Genomic DNA, 14,089 nt, shown 5'->3' on the forward strand with positions numbered 1-14,089 from the left:
GACCAGCCTAATGGGGTGTTACTGGGTTCCATATGTCTAACTACCTAATAAAATAAGTAAATCGGACCAGTTTAATTAAATAAAGGATTCCTTAATGGTTTATTAGCAACAGGATAAATTGAATGTACAGATAATAGTAATCACAATTTATATCCATTTTAAAAGCTGCTGTGGTCCAATGATTTTCCACTAACAACAGTAGCTGCATTTCATTCATTTTAGTTGCCAAGGCTACTGTATACAAGACTGAGAGTAGTAGTGAGAACCAAATCAAATCTCACAACAATTTCGGGTGCGAGTTAAAAGGTGACAACTTATACAAGACTGAACCAGCCAATTAATAGAGATAGCAGGCGACACATTTTTACCAAAACCAATTGAGATACAAACCACACATTTGGTTAATTTGTACTACATTGATGACAAAATGGATAACAATGATCATTAAATATCATGTCAATGTGTTACATGAGGAGGTGCCCTCTCAGGACTCTTAGAATCATCCTACATTTGTTCAGTGTGTTTCTTCTGGTGTATTTTCAGATATTCAAGAGTGGACAAATTCTTGCCACAATGAGTACAGTGATACAGCCTCTCTCCTGTGTGAGTGCGCTGGTGTCGCCTGAGATGAGATGGCCTGGTGAAACTCTGGTCACACTGAGCGCAGGGGTACGGCCTCTCTCCTGTGTGAATGCGCTGGTGTTTCCTGAGGTCGTTATGGCAAATGAAACTGTTGCCACAGTCAGCACAGTGGTACGGCCTCTGTTTTGTATGGGTGCGCTTATGTACATTGAGATTTCCCTTTGAAGTGAAACTCTTGTCACACAGAGTGCAGTGGTATGGCCTCTCTCCTGTGTGAATGCGCTGATGTTCTTTGAGATGTGCTTCTTGTCGGAAACTATGGCCACACTGAGTGCAGTGGTACGGCTTTTCCCCGGTGTGCTGAAGCTGGTGTCGCTTGAGATTTCCCTTTTCAGTAAAACACTTACCACACAAGGCGCAGGAGTGTGGCCCCTCACCTGTGTGGACATCTTGATGCTTCCTAAGCTGAGACAGTAAGTGGAAGCTTTTACCACACACAGAACAGGTGTGATTTTTGGATTTCTCAGTCTCTGTGCTTGACATGGAGGGGGATGCTGAGGAGGACGAGAGAGATGATCCATTTCCTGTTCCAAAAAGGAATACATAGACAACCACAAATGAAAAGACAGGCCCCTGCGCACCTATAAATACCAACAACCTTCTTACATCATGTTATCCATACCTGGCAACATTAGATTACACAACCGTTTTAACAGAATAAAAACGAGAATGTGAAAGGAAAATGATTAAATAGTCTTAAATCCATAGCTCATAATAAACTACATTAAAGTATACTAATGCATACGGTTAATGTTAAAAAATAAGGTTAATAATAATTTACAAAGAATTGAATTATAGACCTAAAATATTAATATATGTATGCAAACACTGTTTTCATACATATATTCATATATGTAATGTGATCGTTTGTCCTGATGTTTCTGTTATGAGATGACTGTTTTATGTCATTCTGTTCCTGTACAATCTGTACATGTGTTTAGGGGGAATATTGTGGTTTTGCAGTGTTTCACTGTTATACATGGGTGCATCTCTTCTGTCAGTAGCTGCTGCAGTCTGCACCAGATGGCATAAAAGTGCATTGATATTGCAGTTGGGGGTGACAGTTAGTTTATTATTGTCATACTCCTCTCCATTTTGGGGTTTTAAATCAAAATGTCAAGTCTTACCCACCAGTAAAACAACTCTTTATTCATACAAATATACTATATTAAAATCCTAATTTTGTGCATCAGTGTGGAAGAGATGAGTGTATGTGTGTGGACTTAGAATCAACCTCTGCACTATGAAATGTCTGCTGTGGTCTCTGACTTAAAGCTCTCAGGCTCAGTGTGCGTGTGTGTGTGCGTGGGCAGGTCGCTACCTTAGAATAATAAGGTTCTATCTGACATTTTTGTCAAAATGGAGTTATTTACATATTTTTATTCTTTGAAAGTTTCTTAAGTTCAGATAAGGTGTTTCTTAAAGTTGTGTACATATTTGGACTTTATATCAAAAATAACTTGTTCCATTTACTATGTAACTCTATGGAATTCTAAAACTTTGAAGCTCAATCTCAGAACTACTCAAAACGCAGATAGAACCTTATTATTCTAAGGTAGCGATGTGCGCGAGTGTGTGTGTGTGATCTTACGGGTCTCAGGCTGTTCTCCATCTCTATTATCCTTCTTGTTAATCTTTCGCTGTTCTTGTGTTCTACAGCAGTCCTCCACTGATACCCTTCTGAACTCCATTTCGGAGTTGGGGACTGGAGCCATGTTTGACTTTTCCTTCTGATCCTAAACATCATTGAAAAGAAGGAGAAATACAAAATGCAAATACTGACTACTGAATATTTTTGGAGTTAAGAACATGTCAGGAAATGAGCCAGGCCAGACCCAAACCAGGGTCCCCTTGGACACTTGGACCCAAATGTAGTACGGGTGCTGTAGCCAGTTGCGTCATAGCGCTCGAGCATACTAGCTTCTGCTTCACTAAATATCTGGCCAGCATAGATTCTAAAGCATCTTGGCATTTTTAACATTATGTGAAAAACGGTTTATTCTTCACATTTATTGTTTCGATACCGCACAAACACATTATCGAAATCATACACCGGATGCTTTAGTCTTTCTACATGGGTTTAGTTAATGATCGGACACACTTTAATAGTGGTTGGTGTAAACCGGGACATTTTAGCGTCGGGACACACAACTCAAAATCGGGACTGTATTGGTTAAACCAGGACGTCTGGTCACCCTATGCTTGACCTTTCACACACATACACAAACAGACGGGAAAATGATAGCTTGTCATATTTCTATTTCATATATTTTGGAATTCATAACATTTATATGATTATAGTATTTTATGATCTGCATAACTACTAGTAACTATAAATATTTATTCATTCAATACTTAATTGATTTTTAAACTATTACATTTAAGCATATCTTTAATGTGGTGTGTAGGTCTAATTCAGTGTATATTGGTGCTGTGGAATTGTCTAATTGAGTGCCTGTCACTAAGATATACATGAGAGTAATCCCATAGCCTAGGTAGGTTAGCAACACAAAATTGAGAGATGCAAGTAAGTAAATCAACTTAACATTAGCCAATTATTATTTGTTGCTTTGTGGCCACAACATCACTTAAACTAGCAGCCATGTCTCAATGTTTATGGCATGACAGCTGCAGCTTGAAAGATGCGCATGTGTGTGTGAGGGGAGAAAAGACACGCAGGCTAGGGAGGTACTAGAAGCATGCCTTGCGCACACACACATCTTACTGCAAAATGACACGGTCATTCTTAAAAGTATCGATAGTAATAAAATTAGGCATTGTGACATTTTTAATGTCAGGGTATTGCGATACTTTTGTAGTATCGGTGGACTGTACAATACTACTGTGCACCACAAACACCATGACCTGCATTCCAAACTCAGTACCTGCAGCAGTTCCGTTTTAATGTCTGCAGATGAAGAAATGGTCTCTTCTGTTCTGGGGTCAGTTCCTTCCACTTCAGGAGGAAAAAAAAGAATTTCAAAACATATATATACATGCCACAAAGTCCATCCAGAACATCACAAACTATTTTTGTATGACTGAGTGTGAGAGTAAGAGTGTGTGTGTGTGTGTGTGTGTGTGTGTGTGTGTGTGTGTGTGTGTGTGTGTGTGTGCGTGTCTTACAACTCCTTACCAGATTGCTTGTAATCTCCATACCAATCACTGCCCTCTTCTTTTTTAATCCCCGAGACTGGATCCTGAAAGTCAGACCAGACCAACAACTGAGATGGCTGACCATCAAACATGACTACTGTAGCTGACTTTAAGCATTACTGGACAATTGGAAATTATTCATGAGTCAGGAAAGACGGGAAAATGATAGCTTATGTCATATTTCTATTTCATATATTTTGGAATTCATAACATTTATATGTTTATAGTATTGTATAATCTGCATAACTACTAGTAACTATAACTATTTATTCATTTGAATACTTCATTGATTTTTAAACTATTACATTTAAGCATATCTTTAATGTGGTGTGTACGTCTAATTCAGTGTATATTGGTGCTGTGGAATTGTCTAATCGAGTGCCTGTCACTAAGATATACATGAGAGTAATCCCATAGCCTAGGCAGGTTAGCAACACAAAATTGAGAGATGCAAGTAAGCAAATCAACTTAACATTAGCCAATTATTATTTGTTGCTATGTGGCCACAACATCACTTAAACTAGCAGCCATGTCTCAATGTTCTTGGCATGACAGCTGCAGCTTGAAAGATGCGCATGTCTGTGTGAGGGGAGAAAAGACACGCAGGCTAGGGAGGTACTAGAAGCATGCCTTGCGCACACACATCTTACTGCAAAATGACACGGTCATTCTTAAAAGTATCGATAGTAATAAAATTAGCCATTGTGACATTTTTATTGTCAGGGTATTGCGATACTTTTGTAGTATCGGTGGACTGTGCAATACTACTGTGCACCACAAACACCATGACCTGCATTCCGAACTCAGTACCTGCAGCAGTTCCGTTTTAATGTCTGCAGATGAAGGAATGGTCTCTTCTGTTCTGGGGTCAGTTCCCTCCACTTCAGAAGGAAAACAATATATATACATATATGTATACATGCCACAAAGTCCATCCAGAACATCAGAAACTCTTTTTGTATGACTGAGTGTGAGAGTAAGTGTGTGTGTGTGTGTGTGTGTGTGTGTGTGTGCGTGTCTTACAACTCCTTACCAGATTGCTTGTAATCTCCATACCAATCACTGCCCTCTTCTTTTTTAATCCCTGAGACTGGATCCTGAAAGTCAAACCAGACCAACAACTGAGATGGCTGACCATCAAACAAGACTACAAGACTACTGTAGCTGACTTTAAGCATTACTGGACAATTGGAATTTATTCATGAGTCATTCCGTGTCAATTCAGATAAGGTTGAAACCTTGTCTATATCATGGGTCCTAAAACCAAGGCCTGTGAAATATTTCTGTACAAAGCTTGAAATTCTTTTATTTTTACAGCTTTTATGTGCCATGTTTGGGCATTAATATCTTGACAAATATTTTATCTAGCCTCCTCAAATTGTCTAGGGTGGAAGACCTACTCATAAAAAGCACTTGTTACTTGTATAATTAATGTTTTCCAGCAATTTGAAGTCTCCACATCAAAATGACCATGACAATAATAAGGATAAAACAAGGCATGTTTGTATTTTTGTGTAATTTTCAAGCAACTGAAATGGTATGTGGGGTAGCTAGTAGGACCATAAAAATCGAGGTGGAAATAGCTAAGTATATGGATATTTAATGTGTAAAGTACCAATATTGTACCAAGTCCCATTCACAGACTAAATGCATGTACCGTAGTTACAGGTGTTTTGGGAACACCAAAATAAACATCTACAATAGATTTTAGCGGCCCCTCAGGTGAAACACAGCATAGCATTTTGCTCCTTTTATAACTATGTTCCCAAAACACCTGTAACTACATGCATTTATTCTGTGAATGGGATTTTACACATTAAATATCCATATACTTAGCTATTTCCACATAGATTTTTATGGTCCTACTAGCTACCCCACATACCATTTCAGTTGCTTAAAAATGACACAAAAATACAAACCCACCTTGTTTTTATCCTCAGGCGGGGATCACATCAGCCAGCGGCAAGCGTAACGCAACGCTCAGACCATAATAAGTTTTATCTCGTTCCTAAGCAACACAAACGGTTTGTCAATTGAATACACTCGCGTTGCGCTTTGAAAGTTGAACAAAGTTCAACGCTCAGCTTGCTCAACGCTACGCCAGTGTTGCCACTGTTCCGCTGCCGAACCATAGAGAACAATAGGAAACCTGCCGCTTGCCGCTAGCTAATAATGTGAGAGTCGGTGCTGCAAGCATTTTCCTGGGTTTTGTCTGATTTGACACAGAATGACTCATCGGATGGGACCCCTTGTTTATCTCCTTGTCAACTGATGATGTGACTTAAAAGCATTCTGTACAACACTGACCCCCTCTTATTGTGACCAAAAGCAAAGATCCTTGATTACCAACAGATTCAACCCTCTCTGCCAAAAGGCTACAAGCAAAAGCTTGTTCCTCATACAAGCGCAGTGTTCAATGCTCAGCCCAGTTTGGTCATTGAAACTTAGTGGCTTTGCCTTGTTGTTTCAGACTGGTCCAATGATTACCCAGAAGGCTACGCCCATTAAGGTGCAACAACTGGAAACGAATATGTAGCTCCCAATCACCTGGCATGGGTTTATCACACCAGTGGTACTTGATTACTGATTATGGTCAGAATAACAGTTATTTTTGTGAAGGGACAGTCAAATAAGTTGCAGAGAATACAGAAATCAGGCTAATGTTATTTTAGAAAAGTATAAATTAATAGAAGCATAAACACTTCTGCCCAGGCAAATGTGAATGTTTCTTACCTGTAATGCTTGTGTAATACGTTGAGTGGCCTGCTCCACTTTGATGCAGGCTTGTTTGTGCTTAATGTCCATGATGCTGATTAATCTCATCCACCTCCACAAAACATAGACCTACACACACCAAGACAAGACAAAATGACAAAAAAGAAAAAACACTCGCACGAACACAAATGTGGCTACAGATGTTGAGTTTACACTGTCAGTTAAATGTGACCCAATACCGTTTTTTTGCTGTGGCACAAAAGTTCCAGGGCTCGTTCGTATGTGGAAATAAATCAGATATGAGCCAATGAGAATGCAGTGTAACCGGACAGATCGGATATTCCGGTCATTTTCAACTTGCAAATCGTTGAAAATGCCCACAATATTTTACGTTTTCGCATTTACAATAGCCTACACAATGTTGCTTTCACGTGAATGCACGACGGCCTGAGTGGCAGAACGATGATGCAGGCATAGACTACCAAAATGAAAACAGAGATGGAAAAGCTCTCCACTCTCGTTTTTCGCCATAAAATAAAAGCGATAGCCTATTTTGCGGACTTCTCATACTTTGAAAACGAAAGTAAAAAAAAAAATAGTGACGTTGAAAATGAACCACTTCCTGAATCTCTCCAATCCAATTAGCACTCTGATGTCAAAGACCCGAAGCAGACCACCAAGACGAAAGAGTGTCTGTTATAGCCTACAAATCACTGAACCACAAATACTCACAAACGGAGATGTAAACTCTGGTATAGCAGAAAAACAGAACTGTGCAGGCCTGCCCGTAAACGCAGCCTAAAGGACGTCAGGGGGAGAAGCTTCATACAGCTGTTTGACTGGTACGTGATCAGAAAACTATGGGACCACCACCAGCTGGGACCAGCTCAGAAGTGTCTCTCTCTCTGTCTACTGGTCTTACCTGGGAACTTCCTAGTTTACCGAGTTAGGCAGGAAAAAACAGTGCACCAAGTGGCGAGTTTAATCAGAGAATGTCTACTGGTTACTTCCGGTTTCTGGACTGGTTGCAGTTCCTCCTCAGATTCCACTTGAGGGCGCTCGCAGGCGAGTGCAGAATGCATGGAGGTCTATGGAGCTTTACCCCTCAATATCCACTTTTCTTTGGATATAATTTTTTGAGTAGTAATTTGAATGTTGCATTCGATAGGAGAAGCAAAGCTACATAAGTACACGCTCATTCAACTTTTGACCTATAACCCATGTTGAAGTTATACAAACTACAATCAAATCTGAGATTTGTCAACGACAATCAGGTGAAAGAGACAAATTTAGCCGTCTAGCTCGGTTGACTCCCATTCATTTTGCACTCATGGCGATCGCCCCCAGTGGAACTCTGGTGGAACTGCAACCAAAATTCGGTACAATGGGACTTAATACGGAGTGGCAAGGCTCTCCGTAGACGGGCTCTGGTATTGTTTTCCTAGTTTAGCACCGTGTTAGGCAGAAGAAGAAAAAAACAGTGCGCCAAGTGGCGTGTATCTTAAACCTCCCTTGTGACATTAGCCACTAAGATCCTGGCTTATTAATGATAGTCCGCTTCAACCATCTCTGCAAGGCTACTAGTCTTGGCAACCTTCAGTCATCATCACTGATGCCACTTGGATATTTTTGGTCATTCCGGTTCCTTATTGCTACCTACTGTTTCGGGGATGAACCGCACATAGATGAACTGGACCAATTTTTAAAAAAAGAACAATTATCATGCTTCCCTCCCCGTTTATGAATATGGAATTTCCCCAAGATTAAGAGCTGATTTATTGTAAAAATATAGTTTTTATTTTATTATTTTGAAAAGTGACATTGTACAACCACAAAGCACCACACATGGTTTCTAGTTCTATCCAAAAAAAGTAAATGATCATAAAATAAAAAACAGTTTCAAACATACAACCACAAAACAAAACACATTTCAGATATATCATGATCTCTGTATCTTTTGAGCAGAGATTTAGTGGGGTAAATAAATGTATTATCTAAGAATACATTTCTTTGATGTTGTTATTTAGCACATATTTATTATTACCGCTGCTAGCGTAGCTCCGTAATCTCGTTTGGTCCCCGGGGACCACTACCCCCCCACCCCCTCTTATTTTAAAAGCTGTGCCAGACGCTTGAAAAACTTCTAACATTGTCTGAGTGTCATCAGATGTATCAGGCATATCTTTTAGCTGGGTAAGAATGCAGTAAGCTACTACAAGTCAAGGACAGCTGTGCGTTTTCTCTCAACCTCTACAGTGACACTATTAAACATCAGAAAGCAATACCACAGTCACCACAGACATTCCAGAGTATATGGAGTTTGGTGAACTTCTACTCATCTTGATTCAGAATGACAGATCTGTGTATGTTTCGATGGATATCCACAAAGGCTATCTGTATTCTGTGACAAAGGACAGTCTTGGGTTGCAGTGTATGAACATTAATGACCTGCCCGATTTCTATCCTTTGGTATCATACATTCTTGATGGATACCAAGTCATTCCATTAAAACACAGTATTGTGGCAAAATAAAGTGCAATGAAAGCTCATTTAATTCTCACTGTAAATAGTTTGACATTAATATAAGTGTTAATAATATGTACTTAATATGTATATTTTTTCTGTTCTGTTTGATGGTGGCATGTCTTCTTCAGTGGAAATATGAGTGACTCAGAGCGAACCTTCCTTCAAGCAGTGAACAAAAACATCCTGGAAAAGCACTTGCAGTCCATTGGAGTCGAGACCTCTGAGGATCTACGTTTTGTATCGGAGGCTGATTTGATGACCGCATTAAGACCTGTACAAAAAGCTTATTTCTGTTTGGAAACAGAAATGTAAGTAAAAATACCACACAACAATTCAAAATCAAAAGCAGTCATGGACATTGTGTAATATTGTACAGTGTGATTCATAATCTTATTGTTTTGTCATTTAAAGACCAAACTCCCAAGAACAGCTCAGAACAGCTATCATCTGTGGAATCGCTGTCATCGCTCTCTCTTTCACCCAGAAGTTCAACATCAACCTCCTCCAGCAGCCTTGACACACAGTGGGACGACAGCTTTGAAATTCCATGGAGTAAAATTCCTGAGGAAGTGATGCATTCTCTGGAGAGGGGGAAAAGACCAGGCCCAAAACTGAGGAGGCAAATTATCTGGATTGTTGTGACTGAGATGATGGAAAAATGCCCTCATGTAGGTAAAAAGCATTCAACTGACGTTGCAAAAATATGGTGGCAAAATATCACAGTTCTCTGCAAGATGTAATAGAGGGCGATATTGTTGGAACAGGCTACCATTCGATTGTCAAACAGTTGCAAAACAGAATTGAAAATGTGAGGCACACTTCAACACCCAAAATAAGAAAAAGAACACATCAGACTGATGTTTCAGACCACAAAGACGAGATCCCATTAGAAGAGAGAGCGGCAATGCAGGACACTTATGGATGCATTAAATGGAATGTAAAATTCCTGCCCCTTGAGGAAATTCAAGAGAGCCAGCAGCAAAAGATGGAAAAACTCAAAGTGATGTTCCAACACTCTGATGCCAATCCGGAGGAGGTAAAATGTCTAATGAAGTCCACTTTTTACACACAGCGTCAACATGTCAACCAGGGAAAAAGTATCAAATGCCTTAGAGAGGACTGGCCATTTTGGTTTGATGAACTTGGCATGTCAATCCACTTCAAGGAACTCACTGGGATTGACCTCAAAGAGACAGTCACACGAAATTTGGATTTGAAGGGAAAAAGGCTGCTCGACTACATGACCACAGTTTGTGTCAACAAGAGCAAGAAGTTCCTTCAGAATTATGCAAGGCTTCAGAGGATGCAGGGACCGCAGAGTGGCTGCTCAGATGATGTGATAAGAGATGCTCCTGCTTCTGCTAAGAGTCCATGTCCTTCCATGTAGAAGATACTTGTCTGGCAGAAGAGGTCCAACTGTGGCAAGTCTGTTACATGTCTCACTATTTTTAATTGCACTGTTTATAGAATTTGTCATGTGAGTGCAACGCTTATTAATGTAACCTATTAAATAATTTGCTCATAGGACTGTCCTGTTATTCCTCAACAAGGTACATGCTGAGTCTGGATCGGAATCTTATCAACACAAAAATCTCCTCCTTCATTTCTGCATTGTGCCTCATGTTGGGGAACTACTACTGTTTTAACATCCATTATCCATCTGAGCTGGCTTCAACCCCGGAGTTTCTTCAAAAGGTGAGTAAACATGGCTTATTCATTTCTCAGACCTGGAGTCTGGCTCTGAGGTCCCGGTCTTAATCCAGACCTTAAAGGGATATTCCACCATTTGGGGAATCATTTTCCACCTCCCCTTGAGTTAAATAATTGATTTTTTTTCCCTCAAGTTCATCCAGCCGTTCTCCGAGTCTGGCGATACCACTTTTAGCTCCAGCCTAGCATAGATCATTGAATCAGAGTAGACCATTAGCATCTTGCCTGCTAGCATCATGTTTAAAAGTGACTAAGATTTCCGGTAATTTTCCTATTTAAAACTTCTTCTTCTTCTTCTCAAGTTTGAAAGTGTAATAAGACTAATAGAAAATGAATGCGATTTTCTAGGCTGATTTGACATGGAACTATACTCTCATTCAGGCGTAATAATCAAGTCACTAACCAATTTGTCTGCTGCAGCTCAACCTTGTTGTTGGAAGGTGCTGCATGATATCATTGGCACTAGCTAGCACACACAGACTGCTCGGAGCTTGGAGTTCATCTTTCACCAGTCATGATGGACCAGGATTGCTGGTCAGCAGGATGTAGTTGTAGAGAGCACATGGAAGAGGAGCATTTCATGAGAGCCATGGACCCTGACCAGGGAGGCAGGAAAATACCGTCCGTCCAGTCTCTTTTCAATCTGTGCACATCACAAACTCCCCAGCAGCTCCTCCTCCGACAATTCCGTTCCGGCGTAACCTGAAGCAACTCTCAAGCGACCATTTTGCAACATTAGTAACATCTGCTTTACCTACTCCTAGCTCATCCTCGGCACTTGAGGTTAATGACGCTACAGAGAGACTCTGCTCTACACTGGCATCTTGTCTGAATGCAGCATGTCCTCTTTCGTCAAGACCCACTCGCTCCTCGTCATCATGGCTAACAAACAGTATAGTCTTAGTACAGTGTTTTCACTAGATTTTTTTTAACAGTGGCAGCAGGTCGTTGCCCCCCCCCCCAGAAATGAAAGATGTTTTGTTTTTATTCTAGTTGCTAATCACACCATTTAGCCTAACGTGACTTGAGAGGGACAGGATTCAGGAACTAAAGACAGGCCCATCCTCTGTCTGACTCACGTCACGTTAACCCATGCATTAAACAACATGTCACTTGAACGCTTGAAGATACCACGTTGACAATGGAGAAACGCTTAGCTTACTTTGTTTATGACAGAAATTAAGTTTTGTGCTAACATGTTGTAGAAACACAACCCACAACACTGCCTTTATTTGGTGCAAATCTCCTTTACTTTATAGTCCGCGATTTACATTAGGCCATCCCGTGAGTGCATGCAAAATGTTTTTGGCCAAGAAAAAGTAACAAAAACCGAGAAAACAGTAAGAAAATTGCCAATACGGCATAGTTTACCTTTAATTCTACTAGATTTATCTGCAGCCTTTGATACTGTTAACCATGACATTCTCCTTTCTATACTATATGAACTGGGAATTTCTGGAAAAGCTCTTGACTGGTTTGAATCTATTTTAGCCTGGATGAAAGATCGGCACCTTCAGCTTAATCTCTCAAAAGATCAAAATCTTTCCAGCTAAAACAGCTATCCCCAACAGATCAACATCCAGCTTGACTCAACTTCACTGACCCCAACTAGATCGGCACTTAACTTGGGCGTTGTAATTGATGACCGACTTCATAGTGCTGGGCGGTATGACCAAAAATGTATATCACGGTATTTTTCAAAATTCTTGCGGTTTCACGGTATATGACGGTATTTTTTTACCATGCATAATCAGATGTTCACAGCATTTTCTACAGGTTGAGAGAGGAATTGCTGCAGTACATTGACTAAGGATGGTCTATTTTACTGTCATGATGTAGAATAACTCCACACTAGTGGTAATGCAGTTTTGCATGGCCCCAGAAAATGATGCTGTTTACAAAGAGCCACTCATGATTCTAATGAAGAATCTAATAAGAATGCAAAGACAATTGCAGTCAAAATACAGAACTTTTACTGTGCAAATTTCACAAACATCTTGTATAAAACCAATACAAAAAGTAGTGCAACTTGCAATAATTATACTTTTTTGAAAATGATACAATTTAAAATAAAACCTCTCTGTTAATATGCTTACTCTGTCAAATAGGCCTATCAGAAATGTATTGTTATTGTGTGGTTTACATGACGTTAGTGGTAGGCTGACGTTAACTTCATGTGGATGGATGTCTTGTTAGCCTGCCATGAGCTTCGGTTCGGTTCGCTAGGCAAAACATTAACAAAAAAGTTCGTTTTGGTGCACTGATGACAGTCAGGATCATTTCTAACTAGCCAGCTAGTATTGCTCAGTGCACGTCTATAACATGCTTTACTTGCTACCTGGATAATTTCAGCGAATATTCTTAAGGTGAGATGAATGATAAGATCATTAAACTTCACTGTGTTCGGTGGGTTGCTAACTAACGACATCACCTACTAGCCAGCTAGTTACAGCTGTTGAACAATCTCAATAGAATTGTCGTGACGGTAGAAACAAGTTAAGGTATTATTCTGTGCAACACCCTTAAATAAACCCCTTACCTAAGGAGAAATTAAGCCTTAAGGGTCATACTTCAGGGGAAAAACTTAAGGTGTTTTGTGTTTACCCTCGATGCCTCGCAGTGGCACCATGCGTGTGTGTGAAAAAAGTCCCGTCTGAAACACTGTCGCGCAGCGCAGCGTTCCAAACGTTGTGTAATCAAATACACCGGGGCGGTATATTAAAAATTCATATCATAACGAAAATATACACCGGTATACCGCCCAGCACTACGACTGAACTTCTCTGAGCATGTAGCTTCTATTGCAAAATCATGTCGGTTTATGCTTTACAACATTAGGAAGATCATACCTTATCTGACAGAAGATTCCGCTCAAACCATGGTCATCTCCAAGTAGGGCTGAAACGATTCATCGAGTTACTCTAATAACTCGATTACAAAAATTACTCGAGGCAAAAACCCTGCCTCGAAGCCTCGTTAAATTCCTATGACGCGCACTATAAATATATATTCACACTCTTGAATTTCCCCTGGGGATCAATAAAGTATCTATCTATCTATCTACGCGCAGTTGTTCAGGAAGCACACCACTAGCGCGTGAATCGTGATACATTCTGAATTTAGCTGGCGCGATTGCGAAGTCAAGATGTCCATAAATGGCAGAGAATGTCTAAAGTTTTCAAGTAAAGTTTTGGGATCATTACATACTCATAAAGGTAAAGAACGAGCATCTGAACCGAAAACATCCACTCCATGCTGTTTCACCAAGCGTCAATAAAGTAGGCTCTCTATCTATCTACGTAGATAGCCTTCATTGATGTTGGCTGATTTTAATCACAAA

General features: G+C 40.1%; 1 protein-coding gene across 1 annotated transcript; it reads right to left on the minus strand.

Annotated features, from left to right (window-relative positions):
• Positions 1 to 75: 75 nt before the first annotated feature.
• LOC121713052 (zinc finger protein 239-like) lies at positions 76 to 13,617 on the minus strand. The gene is made up of 8 exons (XM_042097321.1): positions 13,599 to 13,617; positions 6,532 to 6,642; positions 4,832 to 4,895; positions 4,609 to 4,679; positions 3,779 to 3,842; positions 3,528 to 3,598; positions 2,234 to 2,378; positions 76 to 1,166 (listed from the first exon to the last, which is right to left on the minus strand). The coding sequence occupies exons 2-8, from the start codon at positions 6,619 to 6,621 to the stop codon at positions 505 to 507; spliced, it is 1,167 nt and encodes a 388-aa protein (XP_041953255.1). The 5' UTR covers positions 6,622 to 6,642; positions 13,599 to 13,617; the 3' UTR covers positions 76 to 504.
• Between the last annotated feature and the right edge of the window lie 472 nt (positions 13,618 to 14,089).

Source organism: Alosa sapidissima, chromosome 7 (assembly GCF_018492685.1).
Source record: "Alosa sapidissima isolate fAloSap1 chromosome 7, fAloSap1.pri, whole genome shotgun sequence".
In the NCBI taxonomy this organism is placed as follows: domain Eukaryota; kingdom Metazoa; phylum Chordata; class Actinopteri; order Clupeiformes; family Clupeidae; genus Alosa; species Alosa sapidissima.